This window comes from Osmerus eperlanus, chromosome 18 (assembly GCF_963692335.1).
Source record: "Osmerus eperlanus chromosome 18, fOsmEpe2.1, whole genome shotgun sequence".
Lineage (NCBI taxonomy): Eukaryota > Metazoa > Chordata > Actinopteri > Osmeriformes > Osmeridae > Osmerus > Osmerus eperlanus.
The window spans coordinates 12466232-12491572 of NC_085035.1; the positions used below are offsets into that span (position 1 = coordinate 12466232).

General features: G+C 46.7%; 1 protein-coding gene across 1 annotated transcript in view; it reads right to left on the reverse strand.

Moving 5' to 3' along the window:
* LOC134038948 (NACHT, LRR and PYD domains-containing protein 12-like) overlaps positions 1–25341 on the reverse strand; it is a 223027-nt gene that overhangs the window by 37885 nt on the left and 159801 nt on the right. The window contains 2 exon segments of the mRNA XM_062484630.1: positions 11874–12044; positions 25123–25290. Of these exon segments, the coding sequence (XP_062340614.1) occupies positions 11874–12044; positions 25123–25290 (339 nt within the window).

The following is a 25341-nucleotide window of genomic DNA, read 5'->3' on the forward strand; positions in this document are numbered from 1 at the left end:
AAGGAAAGCACTCAAACCCCGAAAACAAATGCAAACAGAAAAACGCTGCATCCAGATTACACAACGGAAGTGATCCAGGCCTCTAGGGGGAGCGTGTAATGGCATTTTTTTATATAGTTACTAAGAATGTATTTTTAATAGACTGAGGTTGTGTTTAAACAAATGGATGTTGCAGTTGGTCTTAAGGTATTTATGGTGTTGGTTTATGATGCCTGATTGAGAAGCTAGGGGCACGGAGGTTGGGGGATGTTTGAGTTCTGTGGCCTAAAGGGAGAAGGGTAGATGGATCAGTTGATCTAGCAGCTCTGACCTTTTGGCCAAGGAGATTGTGTCCTGTGTCCTGTGTCCTGTTTGTGTTTCATTAAGGGTATCCTTACTGTCCTCATTTAGAGAAAGAGCCGTGACATCAAAAGACTTTGGTATCTTGACCTGGGGGGTTATATTGTCTTAACTGTCACTGACCAGTGCTGACCAATCACAGAGACCACTGCATTGATGAATTGATCATTTATTAGGGCATCTGTTTTAAGTGTATAAAAGCACAAGCTTTATGATTGTTCTTCATCACTCTTGCGAACGACCTGTGGCTAGCACCTCCTTCGTAATGACTGATCAGCAAAGCTTTGTTTAATATTACGTAATTGTATAATCTAAATAAATTGTATTAAAACCACATCTCTTGACTACTCAGATCTACACAGTGCCACTTGAATTTCCACCTTTACACTACACAAAGGTTTTTTCCGATTAAGCCTCACTTTAAAATGTTGGTTCTTGATTCATGTTCTTGTTTTGATGGCTGTGGCATTTTTTGTGTGAGTATACACTAATAGTTATGTTTTAATGTAAAAGATTCATCAAAGGATCTAACTTTTTTTCTTTTGGGCTTATGTATGTACAATTAATGTTTTTATACTGGTTAAACTGTAAGCTCCTTTGTTTATTGTTGGAATGTTCTGAGACCAGTTAGGTCAAGAGAGGGGATGAAGGATTTAGAGGTATGTCTGTTTGACCGAAGACTGACCACTGTCGGACAGTAAACACTGGAGGATGGGTGTATCATATTATATGGCCTGCTTTCTAAGATTGTTGATACAATGGAGATTAGTTTGACCAGGGGGGTCATCTGGAGACATGAAGTCTGGGTGATTTTTGGGTCATTTTTATGTTTTATGACACCCTGACTTGTTGCTTGTTACAGGACCAAGGTGGAGTCCAGCTACCATGGCTCTGACCCCAGGCGCATGTGGAGTGGACTTAGAGCCATCACAGACTACAAAGGGAGAGGCTACAGTGAGACCCAGTCCTCTGTCCTACTGCCAGACGAGCTGAGTACCTTCTACGCTCACTTTGAGAGGGACAGTGACCCCCCTGCAGTGGAGTTACCTGAGGTTCTAGCCAGTGGTGTGCTTACAATAACTGTAGCTGAGGCATTGCTCCAAAAAGCTCAACCCTCGCAAGGCACCTGGCCCAGACAACATATCAGGTGCTGCGCTGACCAGCTAGCAGGGGTCTTCAGTGACATCTTCCACCTCTCCCTCAGCCTGTCTGTACTCCCCACCTGCTTCAAGAGGACCACCATCGTCCCTGTGCCCAAGAACACCAAGGTCACCTGCATGAACGACTATCGCCCGATAGCACTGACCTCTGTCATCATGAAGTGCTTTGAGCGTGCCTCCCACCCTGGACCTTATGCAGTTTGTATACCGGTCCAACAGGTCTACAGACAATGCCATCGCCCTGACTATGCACACCGCTCTCACCTGGACAAAGGGAATACATATGTGAGGATGCTGTTCATTGTCTACAGCTCAGCATTCAACACCATCATCCCCTCCAGACTGGTCTCCAAGCTTGTGGACCTGGGACTAGGGATGCACCGAATCCAGATTTTTTGGGTTCAACCGAATACCGAATCCTACCCCCATCCTCAGTCCATTAACGCAGTAAACACATGACGTAGGCTAAACAACGTCCACAGCAGTGTATTTTTTCATTTTATTTTATTTTAACTGTAAAAAAAAAAGAATAGGCAACATTATGCCAGGAAGACAAGTGGGAAAAACGATTTTGACAAATACCATATGCCTATCTCAAGATCCAATCAATATCCAAAATATTTGCCTTTTAGATTTCTTGAATTTCTTTCGGATGTTTCATATGCAAATGTTTTAACAGCGGAGATGTTGTGTATGGTTTAGGGTCTTTGCCACCACAAGACAAATAGGCATTGCAAATTGAACATACAGCTCGACTTGAATCGCCTTCTTTTGACTGAAAGTACTGCCAAACAACACTTTCTGCTCGCGAGTTCCATTTTCACGTTCTCTCAGCCTACAGCATGGAACAGTCCACCTACGTAAACACTTTCCTGTAATCAACGGCGGCGTCATTACGTCGACCAGTGTAGCACGTGTAGTGCAAGCGTAGGGTTCGGTTCGGTGGAAAACAATTCTAAGGTTCCGCCGAAACCGAATCCTGGATTCGGTGCATCCCTACCTGGGACTACCTCATCCACACTGATCACCAACACAGGCACCCCCCAGGGCTGTGTGCTCAGCCCTCTCCTGTTCTCTGTGGTGGGATATTGATTATGGGAGAGCAAGGTAAAGCAAGGAGGGGTAAGAAAACTGCGCAGTTAATGAACTGGATTTAGCCAGAGCAGGAGGAAATATGAAATGGAGAGTGGTTTGGCAAACTTAAGATGAGAAGAGAATGTGTCCAGAGTAGAATAGGCTGTTGTTGCACAACAATGAGTGGGAGAACAGTGAACAGCTGGTGGAGTTAACTGATCTTTGATCTTACTCTTAAGGGACTGAAGTCACCAATAGTAATGGGTTCTGCTGATCTAAGCCAGAATTAAGAGTGATAAAGGAGATGGAAAGTTTGGTTGAGGTAAGTTGCTGAGGGGTTGTTGAAAGTAAGATAAGGAGGCCAGAACATCGGAGGGTGGGGGTCAGGAGAAATGGGCTTTTTCAGTAGTAGAGGAGTTCATCAACAACTTTATCAGCCAGATAAGGCGTTCATAGAACCTTCTAGAAGGTTCTGGGACTTGTGTAATATTAACCAGGGCGGGGCAGAATTATTCTCATCTAGGCTATAAAATGAGTGTTGGGGCATTGAGATTGTCTTTTTGCCTTTGTATGAACGAGTAGCTGACTTGCTGAATAAACCGTCGAGCTGCCTTGAGCTGTTGAAAGATATCTTGTCTCAGAATTCTTCATTTTTACTTCTACCGAAGACTTGTTTTTCTTCATCTTCTCCTTGTTCACTCACAACTGTGTGGCAACGCACATTTCCAACCTCCTTGTTAAGTTTGCTGACGACACAACCATTGTGGGCCTCATCTCTAACAGTGACAAGTCAGCCTAGTCAGAGGAGGTTGATACCCTGACATCATGGTGTCAGGGCAATAACCTCTCTCTCAATGTCAGCAAGACCAAGGAGATGATTGTGGACTATAGGAGGCGGCAGGAGGAGGAGCATGCACCCCTTCACATCAACGGATCCAGAGTGGAAAAGGTCAGCTGCTTCAGGTTCCTAGGGGTGAACATCAGCAATGATCAAGAGGCGATCAAAGCTGCCCAGAAACGCCTCCTCTTCTTGCAGAGACTGAAGATGTTTGGCATGGACTCAGTCATCCTCATTAACTTCTACAGATGCACCATAGATAGCATACTGACTGGTTGCATCACAGTGAGGTATGGGAGCTGCACAGACAGGGACACCTACCACACACGATGCCTCAGGAAAGCTGGCAGGATTCTAAGAGACTGTTACCACCCATCCTTCAGTCTCTTTACCCTGTTGCCTTCTGGCAGGCGCTACCGAAGCATTCGGTCTCGTACACGCAGACTGGACAACAGTTTCTATCCAAGGGCCATCAGGCTTCTGAATGGACATTGATATGGACATTTCTCATTAGCCACTTTACATTGATACATTTCTCACTAGTCACTTTACACACATTTTCAGCTACTGGTTGCACAATCAGCAATATTGCACTATTGCTCTAACTATACCCCACTTGTCTTAGGTGAACTGACTGGGATATGTTCACGACTGCTACCAATAGTTTGGATGAACTCACAGAGGCTGTGACATCATCATACATCAGCTTCTGTGAGGACTGCTGTATTCCAACACGCACCAGGGTGAGCTTCAACAACGACAAGCCCTGGTTCTCAGCAACGCTCAGAAGGTTGAGGTCAGAGAAGGAGGAAGCATTTCAGAGTGGGGATAGAGACAGATTCAAGGAGTCGAAAAACAGGTTTAGCAAGGCGGTGAGAGAGGCTAAACGACGGTACTCAGAGAGACTGAAGCGCCAGTTCTCTGCTAACGACTGCTTCTGTCTGGAGAGGGCTCAGGCAGATTACCAACTACAAGCCCAGAGCCCCCCACTCCACTAACGACTCCCGCCTGGCCAACGACCTGAACGAGTTCTACTGTAGATTTGAAAGACCATTGGACTGTCCTTATCTACCCCCTCCCACCCAAGAGGCCTCCCCCCTCCCCCCCTCTACAGTGACGACTCTCTCCATTCAGGAGGGTGAAGTTAACAGACTTTTCAAGAGGCAGAACCCCCGCAAAGCAGCTGGGCCGGACTCTGTCTCTCCTGCCACCCTCAAGCACTGCGCTGACCAGCTGTCTCCGGTGTTTACCAACATCTTTAACACCTCCCTAGAGACATGCCATGTGCCAGCCTGTCTCAAGTCCTCCACCATCATCCACACAGGTGGAGAGACACTGACTGTCTCTCCACCTTCAAGAAAAGGCTCAAGACGCACTTGTTCCGGGAGTACAACGGTACTTAGGAATGGTTCGCTTGACCCGATGTTAGTTTCCTCAAGGATCACAATGACTCTTGCTTAGAGACTTGTTGCTCTTGTGGTTAGTGGTAACTGACTTAAATTTTTGTACTCGCTGTGATATATTGTTTTATTATTGTTGCTTGCTTTTTTTCCACAGGTACACTTGCACTTATAGCAGTTCATGTTGTTTAATTGTAACTTGTTTAACTACATGCTCTTATGGTTCTTCCCTTTGGCACTTATTTTGGTTGTTCACAATGTGTGCTTCATGTTTTGGCTACTCGCAATGTTTTGTGGCTATCTCGTTGTTATGATCAGTGACCTATGCACTTTGTAAAGCTCTCTCTTGGAAGTCGCTTTGGATAAAAGCGTCTGCTAAATGAATACATGTAATCATCCCTGTGCCCAAAAAGCCAAGGCCAACAGGACTCAATGACTACAGACCCGTCGCCCTGACCTCTGTGGTTATGAAGTCTTTTGAGCGCCTTGTGCTGGCACACCTCAAATCCATCACAGACCCTTTCCTGGACCCACTGCAGTTTGCCTACAGAGCCAACAGGTCGGTGGATGATGCCCTTAACATGGCCCTCCACTTCACCCTACAGCACCTGGACTCCCCAGCATCCTATGCCAGGATCCTGTTTGTGGATTTCAGCTCTGCCTTCAACACCATCATCTCCGCCCTGCTTCAGGACAAGCTCTCCCAGCTGAACGTGCCCGACTCCACCTGCAGGTGGATCGCAGACTTCCTGTCTGACAGGAAGCAGTGCGTTAAGCTGGGAACACAAGTCTCTGACTCCCGGTCCATCAGCACCGGATCTCTTCAGGGCTGCGTCCTTTCCCCTCTGCTCTTCTCCCTGTACACCAACAGTTGCACCTCCAGTCATCCGTCTGTCAAACTTCTGAAGTTTGCGGACGACACCACCCTCATTGGGCTCATCTCTGACGGGGACGAGTCTGATTATAGGTGGGAAGCTGACAACCTGGTGACCTGGTGCAGCCAGAACAACTTAGAGCTCAATGCTCTTAAGACAGTGGAGATGGTTGTGGACTTCAGGAAGAATACAGCCCCACTCACCCCCATCACCCTGTTTGACTCCCCAGTCAACACTGTGGAGTCCTTCCGCTTCCTGGGCACCATTCTCTCCCAGGACCTCAAGTGGGAACTGAACATCAGCTCCCTCACCAAGAAAGCACAACAGAGGATGTACTTCCTACGGCAGTTGAAGAAATTCAATCTGTCAAAGGCCAATGATGGTGCACTTCTACACAGCCATCATTGAGTCCATCCTCACCTCTTCCATCACCATCTGGTACGCTGCTGCCACTGTCAAGGACAAGAGCAGACTGCAGCGTATCATCCGCACTGCTGAGAAGGTGATCGGCTGCAATCTGCCTACCCTCGAGGACCTGCACACCTCGAGGACCCTGAGGCGAGCGAGGAAGATTGTGGCCGACCCCTCCCACCCTGGCCACTCCCTGTTCCAGCTACTCCCCTCCGGCAGAAGGCTGCGGTCCATCAGGACCAAAACCTCACGCCATAAGAACAGTTTCTTTCCATCTGCTACTGGCCTCTTCAACAAGGCCAAGGACTCCCACTGACATTCATTCATTATTTAACCCAGTATCTGATTGCACTATGTTGACCACTCATGCTGCTCATTCTTATTCTTATTCTTATATATATTTTATTTTATATTTAAATTGTTTTATTGTTTTCAGTTGTCGCGCATGCTCTCTTTCTCAAACACAAGTGCATGTACCAAGTTTGTTGCCACGGAGACAACCTGTCAGTCTGATTATTTTCCTCTTAAACACAAAGACGGTTTGATTAGTCAGATCTTGGTCTGTCTTGGTTGTTTGAGTTCCCTCTATCTCAATCTGGATCCTACCATCCTATAGTATGTCAGAAATTGTATATCCAGTTAAATAGTAGTACAATATACTAAGAATGTATTACATACTGCATCCAATAGGTCTGTCAGTATCCAAGGCAGCACACTTTTCTGGCTATTTCTGATACACAACCCTTGATGCAGGGATAGTGGTGTTGACCACAGGGAAAGATACAAAACATACTGCCCAAGCCATCATACCATAATATAATGAAGTAGTATGTCTTAAATATATTCCTGTCCCACCCTGATCTGTTTCACCCATCTCCTGTTTGTCTCCACCCCCTCCAGGTGTCTCCCATCTTCCTTCCTACCCTCATTTATCCCTGTGTTTTCTGTTTGGGGTCAGTTCTTCTTGTTTGTCAAGCCTACAGTGTAGTAATTGGCATTACAAATTAATACGGACAACTGCATGTCCTTAGCCTGCTGGCATATTTACTGAACTGCTTCCATGACAACACACAGATACATTTATACAGCCCCAGGTACGGGGCATCCAGAGGGTCATACTACATCTCCCCTTTCCCCAAAGTAGTGATAAAGCTTTAAATCAAAATGCTCACACTGGCAGAACTGCCTTAACTGTAGGTCACCTAGTCTATTGCAAATATTAAACCTGAACCAAAGATATCAGACAGATTAAACATGAACCTGGCACTGTGTTATTTAATTCTAGGTGTTATGTTTAAAAGTCTTTAAGCCACTCCAGGGCTTTCACCTCTCTCCTTGGGTAGGCCCTCTGCATCCTCTCCCTCGCCCCTTCCCCTTCTTCTGGCCCTGATGCCTGTTCTGTGTCGCCCACAGCCGGTGGTTGGGCTTGTATCTCCTGAGGTGTGCTTTGTTTGTCCTCACCTCTTCTGAGTCTGTTTCCACTACATACGAGCGTCTGCTTTTCTCAGCAGATTCTTTTGTGTTTGTGATCCAGACTCGTTGACCTGCTTTTAGTTCTGGGGCCCTATCTTGCACCCTATCTTGACTTTGCGCTCCCGGGAGCGGTTCAGCGAAAAAAGGAGGCGTGTTCCGGCGCAAACGTTCCCTGGTGCTATTTTGCAGTTTCAGAAAACAATTCCGCCACAGACCAGGAAAAACGTTGTCTAAAGTCAATGGCGCGTTATTCAGATGCTATTTTAAGGGCGCAAGCTTGGCCCGTGCGCACTGCTGGCAAGGCCAGGGTCTTCTTCCTGCGAAGCTACGTTACATTGTTTTGATTTATTGTATGGCTAGCTGTGTTACATGTCTTTCATGTCAATGATTAAAAAGATTTTCATGAGAAATCTCTATGTATGTGAACTTGATTTGTAACAACTGTGGCAATTTCCTCTCATGCCTGTTTAACCAAAGCTAATTTGGGTGGGTTTCTTCTCCCATGCCCATCAGAATCAGAATTCGGTTTATTCGCCATGTAGCCTATGTTACACAAACACGGAATTTACTGTGGCAGGACGGTGCAAACAATAAACATATACGGGTCTTAAATTAAGTAAAAAAAAGTACAATAGTTAAACTAATTCTAAGAACTAAACCATTAAAAAATATAACAATTAAAAAAATAAAATAGGCCTATATATAAAAACAAGAATAAGAATTTGAATGAGCAGCATGAGTGGGCAACTTAGTGCAATGAGAAAACTGCTCTGCCTTTCCCATACAATGTCACTTCTCTATCTTTTACGGACCTGACGAAAACGTCGGTCTCCTCGGCTGTGAACCGCTCCTGGCGTGCGCCTAGCAAATCCGCCGTTATAATAGCAATCCGTCATGGAACAAGCGCGCATGTTCTTAAAGGGAATGTGAGATTACATTTACATTTAGTCATTTAGCAGATGCTCTTATCCAGAGCGACTTACAGCAAGTACAGGGACATTCTCCCCGAGGCAAGTAGGGTGAAGTGCCTTGCCCATGGACACAACATCATTTTTCACGGCAGGGAATCGAACCGGCAACCTTCTGATTAACCCGACAGATAATGCTCTGATTGGTTTATTGCACGTTACGCCCAAACCACACCCATTAGTAATGTAGCTACTTCAGACCAACCCATTTTAGATTTGCGCCAGGCGCAAAGACATTTAACAGCGCCAGAGTCCCACCCACAAAGCTACTTGGCTTTGCGTTTTGATACTTGCATTTCAGATCGTTAAAACAGGGCCCCTGGTCTCACAGTAGCTCTGTGTCTGTGGTTAAAGTTAACTGTCTGTGTGTGTTTCAGCTGTTTGTCCTTGTCTGCAAAGGCCTTCCTGTTTGGCCATTGAGGTTTGAGTTGAACAGGTGAGACTGGCAATGGTGAGCGCAGTCTCCTGCTCATCAGGAGTTCTGCTGGCGATGGTCCCTGATGCAGCGGTGTGACTTTGTAAGCCAACAGGGCCCTGTATGGGTCAGCATTTTTCCTCAATAGGCCCTTGACGGTTTTCACAGCTCTCTGCCTCTCCATTGCTCTGTGCAAAGTATGGGCTGCTGGTCACATGTCTGAAGTCGTAGTCCTTGGCAAATGAGAAGAAAGAGCTTGAAGGAAACTGAGGGCCATTATCAGTTATCAGTACTTCCGGAACCCCATGTCTAGCAAATATTGATTTAAAGCCATTGATAACTCCTGCTGATGTGGTTATTGGGGGTTTTATTACTTCAATGTATCGAGAGTAGTAGTCTACTAACAATAAGAGTCATTTTCCCAGTAAAACATATCAGCTCCTACTTTCTGCCAGGGCCGCTGTGGCAGCTCTAAGGGTATCATTGGTTCTGGGTGAAGTGGTTGATTTTTAGCACATACCTCACACTGGGCCACCACTCTTGTGATTTGCACACCCAGTCCCTGCCATCAAACTGACTGTTGGGCCCTCAGTCTGCATTTGGTTGTCCCCATATGTCCCTCATGTAGTCTGGCCAGCATTTCCTTCTGTAATGTCTCTGGTATAAAAATCCGCTGGCCTTTCATCAGAAGGTCACCATTCATGTGTAGCTCACTGTGGTGGACCCAATAGGGCTTCAGTTGCTGGGGCAGCTCTTCTTGCCGTGGCCACCCTCTCTTGCACTGTGACATCAGCTGGCTGCAGATGGAATCCTGCTGTTGGTGCTCTGCCATCTGTTGAAGTTTACCCTGGGATGCAGGTAAGTTTTCACGTGTCATATTGATAAATATCTGCACTTCCCCTTCTAGCTGTGCCTCTTCTTCGGTCAGTGGGCGTCTCACAGGAGCCCTGGAGAGTGCATCAGCTGTGATGAGCGCCTTCCCTGGCACGTAAGTTATCTTGTATGTGAACCTCAGCAGTCTGAGGCGGAATCGCTGCACTCTGGGAGGTAAATCATCCAATGCTTTTGTCCTCAACAGGGCCAGTAGTGGTTTATGGTCTGTCTCTATCGTGAATGATAAGCCTATGAGGTATGTACTCAACCTTTCACATGCCCAGGTGACGGCTAACGCCTCCTTTTCAAACTGGGCATAACGTTGCTCTGTTTCAGAGAGACTTCGAGAAATGTATGCGATTGGACGCCACTCCATGTGTCTCTGCATAAGGACAGCACCCAGGCCAAAGGATGATGCGTCTGCAGACACTTTTGTTTTGGCTAGTGGTCTGTACTGAGCCAACACTCTCTGTGATGCCAGCTCCTTTTTGAGATTTTCAAATGATGTCTGTTGCATTTGGCCCCAAGACCACTCATTGTTCTTTGATAGCAAGTCTCTGAGCGGTTTGGTGGTGTCTGAAAATTTAGGGATAAACTTTGCAATGTATGTGACCATTCCCAAGAAACGGATAACATCTGCTGTATTCTGTGGGATGGGCATGTCTGTGATAGCTCTGATTTTCCCGGGGTCAGGTTCTATGGCTCCAGCACTGATTTTGTACCAGCATGTTTTTCTCTACCTCCTTTAGTCTTTTCAACCTCTTTTAGTTCCCCTGGCAGTGTTTTAGTACTCAAGACCGGTGTCACAACTGGGGGGATATCACTAAATTGCCTGTGCATTGTTTAATTTATTTGTTAATATCATAAATGTTATTGGATGTAAAACATCACGCTTCAAATGCAACCAATAATTTAACTCTTTCTAATTTGAAATTGCCCATCACCCCTCCTTGCACCCCAAAAGTGAATGAGGAAGATAGGCGAATTAGTGGCTGTCTGAAGATGTTGGCCAAATCAGCTATAATTACATTTGGTTACCTGAACCACAAAGAGTTTACAATAACGTCCAAAAGAAAACACGTGTTGTGTAATTATGAGACGCTCACTGATGAGGCTGGGACTAGGCCTACATAAAACCTTTACCGGCATTTAGAAAGAAAACATAAAAAAACGTTTGCAATCTGCCTCTGTACCAAAACTCTTCAGAAATCTCTTCCCCCCATTACACAAAGAGATTTAGGAAATATTAGCTATGTAACATGCTGTATGTTTCAGGGCGTTAGTTTCAGTTGCTTGCCAGATTTAGTTTGTGATAACGAGCCAGGCCACATAAAGCTATGTAGCAAATGATGAATATAAAGTTATGTTACATCAACGTTAACTCATGTCAGCTCAGCTGTCTCCCAACTTAATGTTACGTAAATTAAACGCTGTGGTACCGCGCTCCTTCCTTCAGAGAGAGATGTGAAAGCAGAGACCGAGTACTAATGTGCCTCTTAGAAAATAAAAAATATTACAATAATATTTAAAAAGCTGCATTGCCTGGCCAAGGACACTGCACTACGTTAAGAGTGCACATTTTTGTTCAAATACACAGTTACAGATCAAATGTAACTTTTTACCTAGTCAAACCCTACTGCTTGTGTGTTTTGAGTGGTCTGGTCTTGACCCGGTCTCACCCTGCCTTGGTCTTGGACTTGACTCGGTATCGCCCAGTCCTGGTCTTAGTCTTGACTCGGTTTTGACCCCTCAAAGTCTCGGTCTTGATACACTCTGGTTTTGGTCATGACTTGGTTTCGGTTTAGGTGGTCTTGACCACAACACTGTCACCTGGTCCTGACCTCCTGCCTGTTCTCACTCTGAACCTGCCTGCTGCCCTGTACCTGAATGACTCTGCCTTGTGGATTATGACCCTTGACTGCCCTGACTATTCATTGGCCGGCCCCCTTGTACCTTTAATAGACCACAAACATACGACCAATGTGTGGTTCAGTGCGTGGTGTGAGATTACAACTATAGTTGTGTCATGTTGAACATGAATACAGACCTCAGTGTCTCCAGCTTGCAGAGTGGATTCCCCAGTCCAGCAGAGAGCAGCTTCATGCCGGCATCCTTCAGATCATTGTTACTTAGCTCCAGATGTCTCAGGAAGGAGGTTGACTTCAGAGTTGAGCTCAGAGAAGCACAGCCTTCCTCTGTGATGTGACAGCCTGACAGCCTGTAGAAGGTAATCATGATATTGATTACAGACACTACTATTTTCTAGAGGTAGAAATAAAGAATATCAGTCTGATCATTTCCTATGGGTGTTGTTATTTATTAATGTCACCCAGCGGTGAAATGTACATCTCCAAATTTAAGCAAGGTCAAAGGCACCAAAGCTAAGGTGCGAGTGAAATCTGAAACCCCCACAACAGGTGACCAATTGTGTTATGCGTAAGATCGAAGAACATCTGTAACTATCAATAGTAAAATAGCACATGAAAATAGGTGAGCAGTATGTAATTGGATGCCTGGGGGGTAAAGATCAGTTGGGTTCCGGAACCTGCTCACATTTATTGGGATTTTTGTCATCTTGAAGACCAATAAAGCCATTGCATCAAACTTTGCCAAGTTCCAGTGCCGTTTTTTGAACTTTGAAGATTGATTGAAAACATTGAACATTTTCAAACAACAGCACAAAAGCTGCCAGATGCATAACTCCCTGTCCAGGTAAATGTGAGCAGGCCATCAGGAAAATAAATGGGTCACAGCACAGAAATGCAACCCTAACATTCGTAAAATGTTAAAAATAATTAACATCACAACAACCACAAAGACACACACGTCCACAATGGGAAAGTGAAACTGGGTTGGAATGTTCTGAGACCAGTTAACCAGTTAGGTCAAGAAAGGGGATGAAGGATTTAGAGGTATGTCTGTTTGACTGAAGACTGACCACTGTGGGACAGTAAACCCTGGAGGATGGGTGTATCATATTATATGGCCTGCTTTCTAAGATTGTTGATACAATGGAGATTAGTTTGACCAGGGGGGTCATCTGGAGACATGAAGTCTGGGTGATTTTTGGTCATTTTTATGTTTTATGACACCCTGACTTGTTGCAGGAGAATCCTCATCACCTGGGGGAAGGAGCTCTGGGACATCAGGTTCTGAGGCTGTTGTTTCATCTGTCACTGAATTGTGTTTGACGGACGTGTCCTGATTGTTGTATAGAAATGACCAGATGTTAGGTACTATATAAAACTGTATATAAACTATATAGGAATGTGTTCCGGTGCACCTGCAGTATGGCCACACTGACGAGAGCTACGCTATTATTACGTAACATTTTGTTTGTCTTGTTAGTGTTTGTAAGTTGTTTTGTCTATTTTGTATTTTGCATTCAATACGACCAGCAAACACTTCTGGATATTACGTTTTCACTTAGCAAGGATTATTTTACAAACTTTAATTCCAGAGTTCGAGTTGGAGCTCGGAATGCAGCAGGCTCTTTGTTGTTCCGCCGCTCTGTTTACCTGCGAGACGGAGGAAGAAGAAACAAGGCCGACGTGCTGGAGTCCTCGTCCGAACTCGGAAACGGAGCTTCTAACCTGCTTTTCCAACCATCCTACTCGCTAACGTTCAGGTTAACTTTCTATGGGCCACGGATGTAGCGGTAATAGCATCTCACTGCTCTCCTGTCCTTGAGCTATTAACTGTAAAATCAGACCCTTCTATCTACCTCTGGAGTTCACTGCGGTGGTCATGAGTGCAGTCTACACCCCCCCAGGCAGATAAGGCTGCTGCTTTGGATGAACTGTATGAGATTATCAATGGTCTGGAGAATGTGCATATTGCATCTGCTGCATGATTGTGTAACTCACACTATATAGTAAATTATATTTTGATTAACTTTTTAGAAATACCAGGGACTGGGGTTGCAAATTAGCCTATTGGCTAGAAACCTTTTACGCAGCACATCTACAACATATTGTTATTGATGTATGTAATAATGTGCGCTGCATTTTCCCTGACAAATAAACTAATGAATTAAATAAAAATCAGAAGCCCTGGGTTGATGCCGCGGTCCAGGCCAACCTGAGAGCCCGGTCTGTCGCCTTTAACTCTGGGGACCCTGATCAGTACAAGAAGGCCAGATACGACCTTCTGAAGGCGATCAAAGCAGTGAAAAGGGCTTACAGGACCAAGGTGGAGTCCAGCTACCATGGCTCTGACCCCAGGCGCATGTGGAGTGGACTTAGAGCCATCACAGACTACAAAGGGAGAGGCTACAGTGAGACCCAGTCCTCTGTCCTACTGCCAGACGAGCTGAGTACCTTCTACGCTCACTTTGAGAGGGACAGTGACCCCCCTGCAGTGGAGTTACCTGAGGGCCTAGCCAGTGGTGTGCCTACAATAACTGTAGCTGAGGCATTGCTCCAAAAAGCTCAACCCTCGCAAGGCACCTGGCCCAGACAACATATCAGGTGCTGCGCTGACCAGCTAGCAGGGGTCTTCAGTGACATCTTCCACCTCTCCCTCAGCCTGTCTGTACTCCCCACCTGCTTCAAGAGGACCACCATCGTCCCTGTGCCCAAGAACACCAAGGTCACCTGCATGAACGACTATCGCCCGATAGCACTGACCTCTGTCATCATGAAGTGCTTTGAGCGGCTAGTCAAATCATTCATCTGCTCCTCGCTGCCTCCCACAATGTACATAGAGCGAAAAGTACATTGATACATTTCTCACTACTATAGATATACTACTATACCATATTGCACTATTGCTGATAGTTGCTGTACCCCACTTGTCTTAGGTTAGTATAGCTCTATAAGGCTAGTATAGGTCATTATGTGTATTAGAGGTCTAGTATATTCTATTGTATACTATTGTCGAAGGATCCTCACGGAGCCTTCGTTTGAATGTACTTTGGAGAAATGATGAATGAACAAAAAAAGAGTGATGCTTATTAGGGATGTGCGAGCCAATTGTCCAATTACTTTTGGTCCCTTAAAAAGGGGGGGGGGCACATATAAAATGTGTTGTAATTCCTACACCGTTCACCTGATTTGGATGTAAATACCCTGAAATTAAAGCTGAAAGTCTACACTTAAAGCACATCTTGTTTGTTTCATTTCAAATCCATTGTGGTGGTATACAGAGCTAAAATGATGAAAATTGTGTCATTGTCCAAATATTTATGGACCTGACTGTATGTGCATTTGCATAAGGTGGTTATAGAAATGGCTTGCATACGTATACTGAATTACAATATGTGCATTGGCATTAAATGTGTTATTAGAGAATGTCTTGCATATGTTTTAAGATGTATTAGAAATAGCTTGCAAAATGGTTTTAGAGCTTTTTTACCTTTTCGTTATGAATTAAAAATTGTTTCCAGATGTATATTTTAGATAAAATGAGTTATGACTGCTTGCTGGTAAAAAGTTTGAGTTAGAATGCTTTTAGTGTGACAGTTTGGAACTATTTTACATAGGATGTGGTAAAAACTGCTTGCATAGAGAAAACCGGATCTCCGGATCTTGAGAGACACACAGCGTTGTCTGTCCTCACTGTGGGCCCTCCTCCGGATCTTGAGAGACACACAGCGTTGTCTGTCCTCACTTTGGGCCCTCCTCCGGATCTTGAGAGACACACAGCGTTGTCTGTCCTCACTGTGGGCCCTCCTCCGGATCTTGAGAGACACACAGCGTTGTCTGTCCTCACTGTGGGCCCTCCTCCGGATCTTGAGAGACACACAGCGTTGTCTGTCCTCACTGTGGGCCCTCCTCCAGATCTTGAGAGACACACAGCGTTGTCTGTCCTCACTCTGGGCCCTCCTCCGGATCTTGAGAGACACACAGCGTTGTCTGTCCTCACTGTGGGCCCTCCTCCGGATCTTGAGAGACACACAGCGTTGTCTGTCCTCACTGTGGGCCCTCCTCCGGATCTTGAGAGACACACAGTGCCCCACGCCGATAGAAAGGTGAGTCCCTGGGAATCGCGACCAGCTACTTTGACAGGGCTGTCTGTCTAACTGGTGTTTACGCAAAACAGGATTTTGAAGATTCACATGTTCAGGCTCACTCTCTCTCATAGGTGTGGTGTCGTGTCTTAAATAACGGGGAGGGGAATAAGGGCGAGCAAGCTCTTGATCGTTATTATAAGGAAAATACTGATATTCGTCCGAGTGGGAACAGAGAAATAAGGGATAAACAAATTATAATGTTGTCATAAAAGACCAAAACATTAATGCTGCTATAAAAGACCCCTTGATGTTATAAAGCCCAGTGACGTTACGACACCGTGGTTTGGTTTCGATTCCCTCAGAGGGAGCAGCTAGCAAACCCAAAACTAAACGTGTGATCTCCGTGCACGAACCTATGGAACCGTGAGACCCCGAGCGTGACTGGATCACACAGGAGAGACAGTATAGTTGAGGGTTGGTCCTGTCGTGGGAAGATGATTATTGGGTGGCAGGGCAGTAAGGTTAGATGGGGTCACAACGGGCCTAGTGTAGGAGAATGCAGTATGGAATGTTAGATGCAGACTCAAGGTCTGGACTAGCAGGAGGGGGGGCCCGAGGGTGTGTGTCTGGCAGGCTGATGCAGCAGAATCCCTTTTGTGTCTCTGTTATGGGAACACTCAGACCAACAGTGTAGGATGAGAGAAGGCTGAAGAGAGTGAGAGCGCAGGAGAAGGGGGTCACTATGGTTTAAGCATTTCCAGCTGTTCACCAGAGCTCGGGATGAGAGGGTCGGTAGAAAGTGAGAGGACCCATGAGGAAATATCGAACAGGTCACGATGACCCAGACTGAGGAGGCTGAGGAGACTGGGAGACCAGGCTCGGATGGAGGGAGTGAGGGTCCATGACCAGTTGTCAAGCAGTTTGGGGAGACCAGGGCATTTCAGGATACTGGGTGAAAGGGGGACATCCTGATTATGGCTAGGCTGCGCACGCAGTGGGGGATGGGTATCACCAGGGTGAAGAACCTTGTAGAAGGTTTTTTATTGCTCATATCTTTTTGGTAAAGGGGCTGTAGGCTAATATTTGCCTATATAACAAGGTGTTGGGGATATGATAAGGGCCTTTTTGATCCAGTCTGTACATGACTTCCTGCCTGAATAAAGACCATCAAGCCACATTTTTGACTTGAGAAAGAAACTCTGTTCGTTGACTCTATTTTTGATCCACTCCTGTCTACTCTCTTCTGAGAACTTCCTTCTTCAGTCCGAAAGCCGATCATCGCCGCACACACACATACTCGCTGTGAGCCCAGCGCATCGTTCAACACTATTTTGTACATGTAGTTTTACTTTTTTAGCTTATCATAGATGTAATCTATGTTTTAAGTACTTATATGTTTGTTATGCCAGATTTCTTTGCGTTGTCTTGTCCCAAGAATTTCAGTGCCCAGTCTGACCTTGTGTTGTTCTGTGTACCTGACAATAAAAGACTTAAACATGTGTATTGTGTTTGTCATCACTCTGCCGAAGGACTTCTAGTAATCCGGTATGACTGGTCACAGTGCGCTCTGTTTGGTAATGTGCGTCTGCTAAATGACTAAATGTAAATGACTAAATGGAATGTAATGTACTGTACAGAATAAAGAATTTGTATTAATCCGGCATCTTGACTATTCACGCACACAGTGTCTTCAAAACTTCCTCGACACTTCCTTGAGAGTTAAGGTTGGTTTAGGTGCAGTTCTATGGGCGTGTGTGAAGCCCTATGCGACATTGCTCGTAGAAAGGGCTATACAAATAACATTTGATTTGAACACAATGACACGGTTGTCAGTAACCAATGTGAAATATTAACCTGCCTGAGAAGCTGATTTCACTGAGCTGGATTGTACCTGTGGAATATTCCAGAAAACTATCCTGTCTATCGTATACTGAGACATCATGTGGTCATCCTGAGGTATTTCTATTATGTTTATAAGAAGCATTACAAACACTACTACCCTCTGGAGGTAGAAATAAAGAATATCAGTCTGTCATTTTCCTCTCAAACACCAAGAAGGTTTGATCAGTCAGAGGACTGTCTGTCCAGGTTGGCTGACTTTCCTTTTATCTCAAATGGAATCGTACCAAACTATAGTGTCAGAAATTGTACATGCACTGCACCTTTTTCTTTCCTTTTTAAAAAAGTGGAGAAGGACCATATTGAGGGAGGAACAGAAGGGTAGCATTTGCAGTGGCCTCTTAAATTTAACCTTTCTGTTCCTCACTCAAAATCGTCCTTCTCCACTTTTTAAAAAAGGAAAGAAAAAGGTGCAGTGGTTTCCTAATTCTTTCCAGGACTATAGTAGTACAATACACCAAGAAAGTATTACATATTACATCCAATAGCAGGTCTGTCAGTATACCACGCAGCACACCTTTCTGGCTATTTCTGACACAACCCTTGAGGCAGGGATAGTGGTGTCAAGCACAGGGACAACAGTACATTAGCAGACAGATACAAAACACAATGCCATGTCAATCTACAATAATATAATAAAGTAGTATGTCTTAAATATATTCCTGTCCCACCCTGGTCTGTTTCACCCATCTCCTGTTTGTCTCCACCCCCTCCAGGTGTCTCCCATCTTCCTTCCTACCCTCATTTATCCCTGTGTTTTCTGTTTGGGGTCAGTTCTTCTTGTTTGTCAAGCCTACAGTACCAGCATGTTTTTCTCTACCTCCTTTAGTCTTTTCAACCTCTTTTAGTTCCCCTGGTCCTTACATCCTGCCTGCCCTAACTCTCAGGGCCTCATTTACTAACAGGATTGCACCCATTTCAGGCGTAAAATAGCGGGTAAAGACATAAAACCGTATTTACAAAGGCAGCGCACTTGAGTAAAAGGCAGCGCACTTGAGTAAAAACGCAGATTACCGCTGCTGGGAGTGTATAAGGGAAAGTGGGCGTGTGCCGCAAAGAGATGGGAGGAGAGAGTGTATTCTTCCTTGTATCATGTTAATGTTAGCTGTAACTTTGTGAACCAATATTTCTATCTCCTGTTCGCTGAACCTTCTTTTTCTTTTCCTCGAATCACCCATGGTGGCAGTAACATGCAGGCGATTTCTCCCGTCTTTTAATGGCTAATTAACACTAAAGGGCGGAGTAAGGCGCTGATTGCCCGACGAGATCTGGTTTGATAAATACCACGCAAAATGCGGAAATACACTGTGCGCTATTTGCGGTTGGGCAAAGGCACAGATTAAGCTGCGGTCGCAATGTTAGTAAATGAGGCCCTGAGTCTGCCTGTTGCCCTGTACCTGAATGACTCTGCCTTGTGGATGACAAGCCTGCCCTGAATATTCTTTGTCCGGACCCCTTGTACCTTTAGTAGACCACAAACTCACAACCAGTGTGTGGTGTGTGATTCAGTGCGTGGTGTGATTATAACTGTGGTTGTGTTATGTTGAACATGTATGCAGACCTGAACCAAAAATAGTTTACAATAACGTACAAGAGCGCCCGGTCCCAACCCAAGCTCTTCTCCTGTCTGGCCTCCCAATGGTGGAATCACCTCCTCACCTCCATCAGAGACACTAACTGTCTCCCCACCTTCAAGAAAAGGCTAAAGACGCACTTGTTCCGGGAGTGCAACGGTACTTAAGAAAGACTTGGAAAGGCTGGATCAGATGTTAGTTTATTTCCTCCAGGAACACAATGACACTTATTGAGGGACTTGTTGCTCTTGTTGGTTAGTTGTAACTGATTTAACTTCTTGTACTTTCTGTGAATTGTATTATTGTTGCTTGCTTTCCTACAGGTACATTCTAGCACTTTCGAGGTTCATGTTGTTTAATTGTAATTTGTTTAACTACATGCTCTTATGTTTCTTTCCAGTGGCACTTATTTGCTTTTCACAATGTATGCTTCATGTTTTGGCTACCTGCAATGTTTTTGGGGCTATCTCGTTGTTTAATATCATTGACCTATGCACTTTTGTAAAGCTCTCTCTTGGAAGTCGCTTTGGATAAAAGCGTCTGCTAAATAAAAAAATGTAAACTTAAAGGTCCAAAAGAAAATACACACCTTGTGTAATTGTGCAAAGAGACGCTCACTGATGAGGCTGGGACTAGGCCTACATAAAACTTTTACCGGCATTTAGAAAGAAAAAAAAAAAGGTAAGCGAGGAGTAGGTGATGCTAGCCAAGCTAGCTACCTAACGTTTGCAATCTGTCTCTGTACCAAAACTCTTTATAACTCCTCTCTTCCACCATTACACAAAGAGATATAGCAAGTATTAGCTATTGTGAAGGAATGATAACATACTGCTGATCAATGCTGCTATACCAATCACTACCTCGTATGCATATGTATACACAAATGTCATGTAATGCTTAATACTAATATATACATATATCCAAACATTATCAATTGATTCATTAAAGAACAAATGGGTTCAGGCACCAAGATGATTCTAAGTAAGTGGAATGCTGAGGTCAAGCAGGCCAGCATGGGAGTCGAGTCTGTGGCACTCGGGGTCTGGTGTGAGCACAGTGGGCTATTCAGCTCTGGAGAGCAGAGTGTCAAAATGAGAGATAAGGTAATGCTGGGACAGTAACTCTTCGCTGCTCAAGGACGAGTCAGACCGGCTGGTCTGACTTGCAGTTTTGGATATACTCTGTTCTGAGGTCACATTCCCTTGGAGACCCTGCCCCTGTTCCCCCCCTTTCACACCTGCATTCCCTTGGAGACCCCCTAAAAAACTAAAGGCCGATATATGCTTCTCCGTTTTCCAAAAAACAGACACAGCTAAACAGTACATGTAAATCAGCATCTGAATTAAAATGTGACGAGAAATGGGCAGTGTAGTTGCGGAAAATGTGTGTATTTTATTGATGAAACGGCTCATTTGTAAATTTGCTCAGACTTCTCGATAACCTAGGTAAATAAACACTCGACGACGACTTACATAAAACCGTTGCGCCACCTACTCTTCTGGCGGTGAATTGTTTTCAGCACCCACAGCCTACGGAGAAACAAGCGGAGCTGGTTCATGAAGGAGGACGTGAGACATAGCGCGCCACTAGCAACGCGTCATTTTATGCGCAGGGCACTCCCTCCTAATAGGGCAGGGTATATAAGGGATTCCCGGCATATGCATCGCTAGTGCGACATAGACTTCAGTCTTCCTGCTGGTATGTCGTGTCTTTCCGGGTCTGATTTGGAGGAGTTCCATGGGGAGTCATTGGTCGACGACGGACCTTGTGAGGAAGCGGGGATCCCTCCAGCCGGAGGGTTCAAACCCCGTCAGAGTTCTCGTCTGGCGGTGAGGCAGCCGGTCCCGATCGAGGAATGGCCCGTTCCTCGACTCCTTTGCGGATACTATGAGAAGGGCCTTAGTCCACCTGTCGGTCTGTCCCATGAGGAGTTATACCTCCATTTCATGGACGCGTGTGAGGAGGATGCCGGGGTTTCCGTTCCCCGCAAAGCGCTGGGGAAGAGCAACCTCATACCCCTCATTGATTTCAGACATGAAGAAATCGACAATTAGGGTAGGTACATGTACCCTAATTGTCGATTTCTTCATGTCTGCAGTCAGTGCTCGGACGCCCATCCGAGGTCGACCTGCCCGCGTCGGTTCCGACCGGCGGGCAAGGGCATGAAATAAATAACCATCCTTCTACCCCTGTTGACATTGGTCGTCTTTCTGACGTTTTGAGTGGTCACCCCAACCGCTGTTTTGTGGATTGGGGTGGAATGTGTGCCCACTGTAACTCATGTGTGTACTAATTTGCAATCGGCGCTCAGGGAGCCCGACGTGGTAGATGCGTTACTCGCTAAAGAGATCGGCAAGGGGTATTTGCTGGGGCCGTTCGCGGAGTCGCCGTTTCCCGTGTTTCGCGTGAGTCCCATTGGCGTGGCTACTCGCAAATATTCTGGGAAGAAACGGCTGATCGTTGACCTGTCGGCTCCGCACAATACTCGGGTCCCTAGCATTAACAGCCTGATTCCTTCGGAGGCGTTTTCTCTGTATTACACTACCATCGATCACGCAATTCGGTTGATCAAACAGGCAGGCGTGGGTGCCTGGCTCGGGAAGGCCGATATCACCGACGCGTTCAAGGTGATGCCCCTTCACCCGTCGCAGTGGCACCTGTTCGGCGTTAAATGGCGGTCGCAGATGTATTTTTACGCTCGCCTGGCTTTTGGCTGCCGCAGCAGCCCGCGCATTTTTGACACTCTGGCCGAAGCTCTGTGTTGGGTTTTGCTGAACGTGCACAGGTTGCCGTTTGTCCTGCACCTGCTGGACGACTTCTTGGTGGTGGATTTTCCCTCCTCGCCGCCGGCTCGGTGCATCTCGGTGGTGAAGGCCACATTCGATCATTTGGGCGTGCCGCTCTCGGAGGAGAAGACGCAGGGGCCTCTCACTTCCATCGAGTTTTTGGGCATTCAGCTGGACAGCCTGTTGATGCGTGCGTCTCTCCCGGCGGAGAAGCTCGAGCGGGTGCGCGCTGTTCTGGCGGCGGCGGCTGCGTCGGTTTCATTGACTTAACGGGATCTTTTGTCGTTGCTCGGGCACCTGAATTTTGCTATGCGCATCATTCCCCACGGTCGGTCGTTCGTCTCCCGTCTGCTCGTCGTGGCTAAGTCTGTTCCGGCGCTGCACGACGTCGTGCGTTTGGATGAGGGTTGCCAGTCCGATTTGCGTTTTTGGGCCGTGCTTTGCGAGCATTGGAACGGTTTGTCGTTTTTTTACAATGACGAGGTGGAGACGTCCAGCGCCTTGGCGTTCTACACCGTTGCGGCGTTGTCCATTGGGTTTGGGGGTTTTTTCGCGAACGAGTGGTTCAGCGAGTCGTGGCCCGTTGAACTGGAGTTTCTGGCGCGCGATTGCAAATCCACAGCATTGTACGAACTGTATCCTATTGTCGTAGCGTGTCTTTTGTGGGGTAAACACTGGTGTAGGAAGAGGATTGTGGTGTTCTGTGATAACGAGGGCACGGTGAACATCATCAACAAGGGTAGATCTTCCGTTGCATTGATGAACAAATTGGTGAGGCGTCTGACCTGGACATGCATCACAGGCAATTTCGTGTTGCGGGCCGCATACATTCCTGCGTTACTGAACAATGTGGCTGATGCTCTGTCACGTTTTCAATTTCAGGAGTTCCGGGCACTATGTCCGGAGGCAGAGCCGGGCGGCCTGGTGTGCCCAGCGTTTCAGGAGACACTGTTAGATTAGACAGGTCACTAGAAGGCTACATGACGGTCGCTGCCCGATACATGCGAGCAGGCTTAGGCAAGGGCACATTAAAATCCTACGATTGTGCTTGGTTGTTTTACTGTTCCTTCTGCCGCGCACTCGATACACCCCCTCACCCGGTGAGCCTGCTCGTCATATGCGCATACATCGTTCACTGCTTCACCTCCCGGAAGCTCCAGCCGTCGACAATCAAGGCAGCGGTGGCCGGCATTCAGTTTCATCTCAGATGTCTGGACCCTTCTGTGCAGAGCCTATTGGGGAACCCGTCGGTTCGGCTATTATTCAACGGGCTGCGGAAAGAGCGACCGCAAGGCAATGACAGACGACTTCCCATAACCCTTCCTATACTTCAGCACTTGGTGTCAGCGTTGCGGGCGGGGTGTTTTAACGTTCCCACTGATGTCATGCTAGAAGCTGTGTGTCTCATGGCTTTTTATGGGTTCATGCGGTGCGACGAATTCACTTGTCAGTCAAGCACATTTGAAACCACGCACGATCTCACCCTCGGCGATTTAACCATGGATACGGGTATGTACACAGTGGTGTTGAAACACAGCAAGGGTGTGAAGGCCGGTGTGAGTACTCCTGTCATCGTATCGCGGAATAACTCAGCTTTCTGTCCCCTCTCCTCCATGGCGAAATATCTCCGATGGCGTTTGTCCACGGCAACGAGCGAGCCCCTGTTCGTCACCGATGCTGGGAAAGCCATGACCCGTTACTGGTTCACTGGGAGGCTCGGAATCCTGTGCCGGCGCTGTGGTCAGGACCCCAAGCTGTACACGGCGCACTCGTTCCGGATTGGTGCGGCTACGTCAGCGTCTCAAGTGGTCTCAGCCTCGACGCTGAAAGTCATGGGTCGTTGGTCATCTGCAAGTGTTCAACGTTACATCAGACTGAATGCCACTGATGTTCTGGAAGGCCAGAGGAGAATGGCTTCCACTCTCCCTACCTCCCAATAACATGCTTTCACGTGTGTATCGCATTTCGTTCACTAATACCATGTGTATGTGCATATTAACCATAATAAATGTCATCAGGTGGCTGGCCGGGCGCGGGTATGCAGCAGCACGTAACAGGCGACAAGCAACATCAACGTTGGTAAATCGAGGCCGTGCCTCAGTTGGGAATACGAGGTGTGGCTCAGTTGGTAAGTAGAGGCCGTGCCTCAGTTGGTATGTCGAGGCAGTGCCTCAGTTGGTATGACGAGGCAGTGCCTCAGTTGGTATGACGAGGCAGTGCCTCAGTTGGTATGTCGAAGGCCGTGCCTCAGTTGGTATGTCGAGGCCGTGCCTCAGTTGGTATGCCAAGGCGTGCCTCAGTTGGTATGTCGAGGCCGTGCCTCAGTTGGTATGCCAAGGCGTGCCTCAGTTGGTATGCCGAGGCGTGCCTCAGTTGGTATGCTGAGGCAGTGCCTCCGTTGGTATGTTCGAGGCAGTGCCTCAGTTGGTTTCACGAGGCAGTGCCTCAGTTGGTATGTCGAGGCAGTGCCTCAGTTGGCATGACGAGGCGGTGCCTCAGTTGGTATGTTCGAGGCAGGGCCTCAGTTGGTATGACGAGGCGGTGCCTCAGTTGGTATGTTCGAGGCAGGGCCTCAGTTGGTATGACGAGGCGGTGCCTCAGTTGGTATGTGAGGCAGTGCCTCAGATGGTACTACTTCAATCGATTCATTTCGGTCACGAGATGCATCGGGGCACCAGGGCGCTGGGATTCAATGCTGAGGTATGTATGGGTAACATGACGCCCATCTCATTCTTTTGCAGTGGCACCAACTATACACAGGAGTCTCTTTGTGGTCTCATTTGGCATGTGGTTTTGTGTTGGGGAATGCGTCGCCGCTCTCTGCTCGGAGGTCGAGACGGTGTCTCGTCGGATGCGGCAGGGAGCCGATGCGAGCAGAACCACAATGCCAAATCAAATGTACAATCGTGTTTGTATAGTGGGAAATAAAGTATTCGTAAAGTCATACTGAGTCCTCCTGCCTGAACCATAAACGCAGTCTATCCGTCCGTATCCGTAAGCCCGCCCATCCGTTAACGGAGTCGGAGAAGCATACTGCGGCCTTTACAATCAGTGTGTGGTGTGTGATTAAACAGGAATACAAACCTCAGTGTCTCCAGCTTGCAGAGTGGATTCCTCAGTCCAGCAGAGAGCAGCTTCATGCCTGAATCCCCCAGGTTGTTGTTACTCAAGTCCAGCTCTGTCAGATCTGAGGAGGGGAGAGCTGAGGCCAGCGCTTCACAGCACCGTGCTGAGAGGTTACAGTCATTCAGCCTAATAACATAAGGAGAATGTAAGACATCATCAGAGTCATAGTTTGTGTGA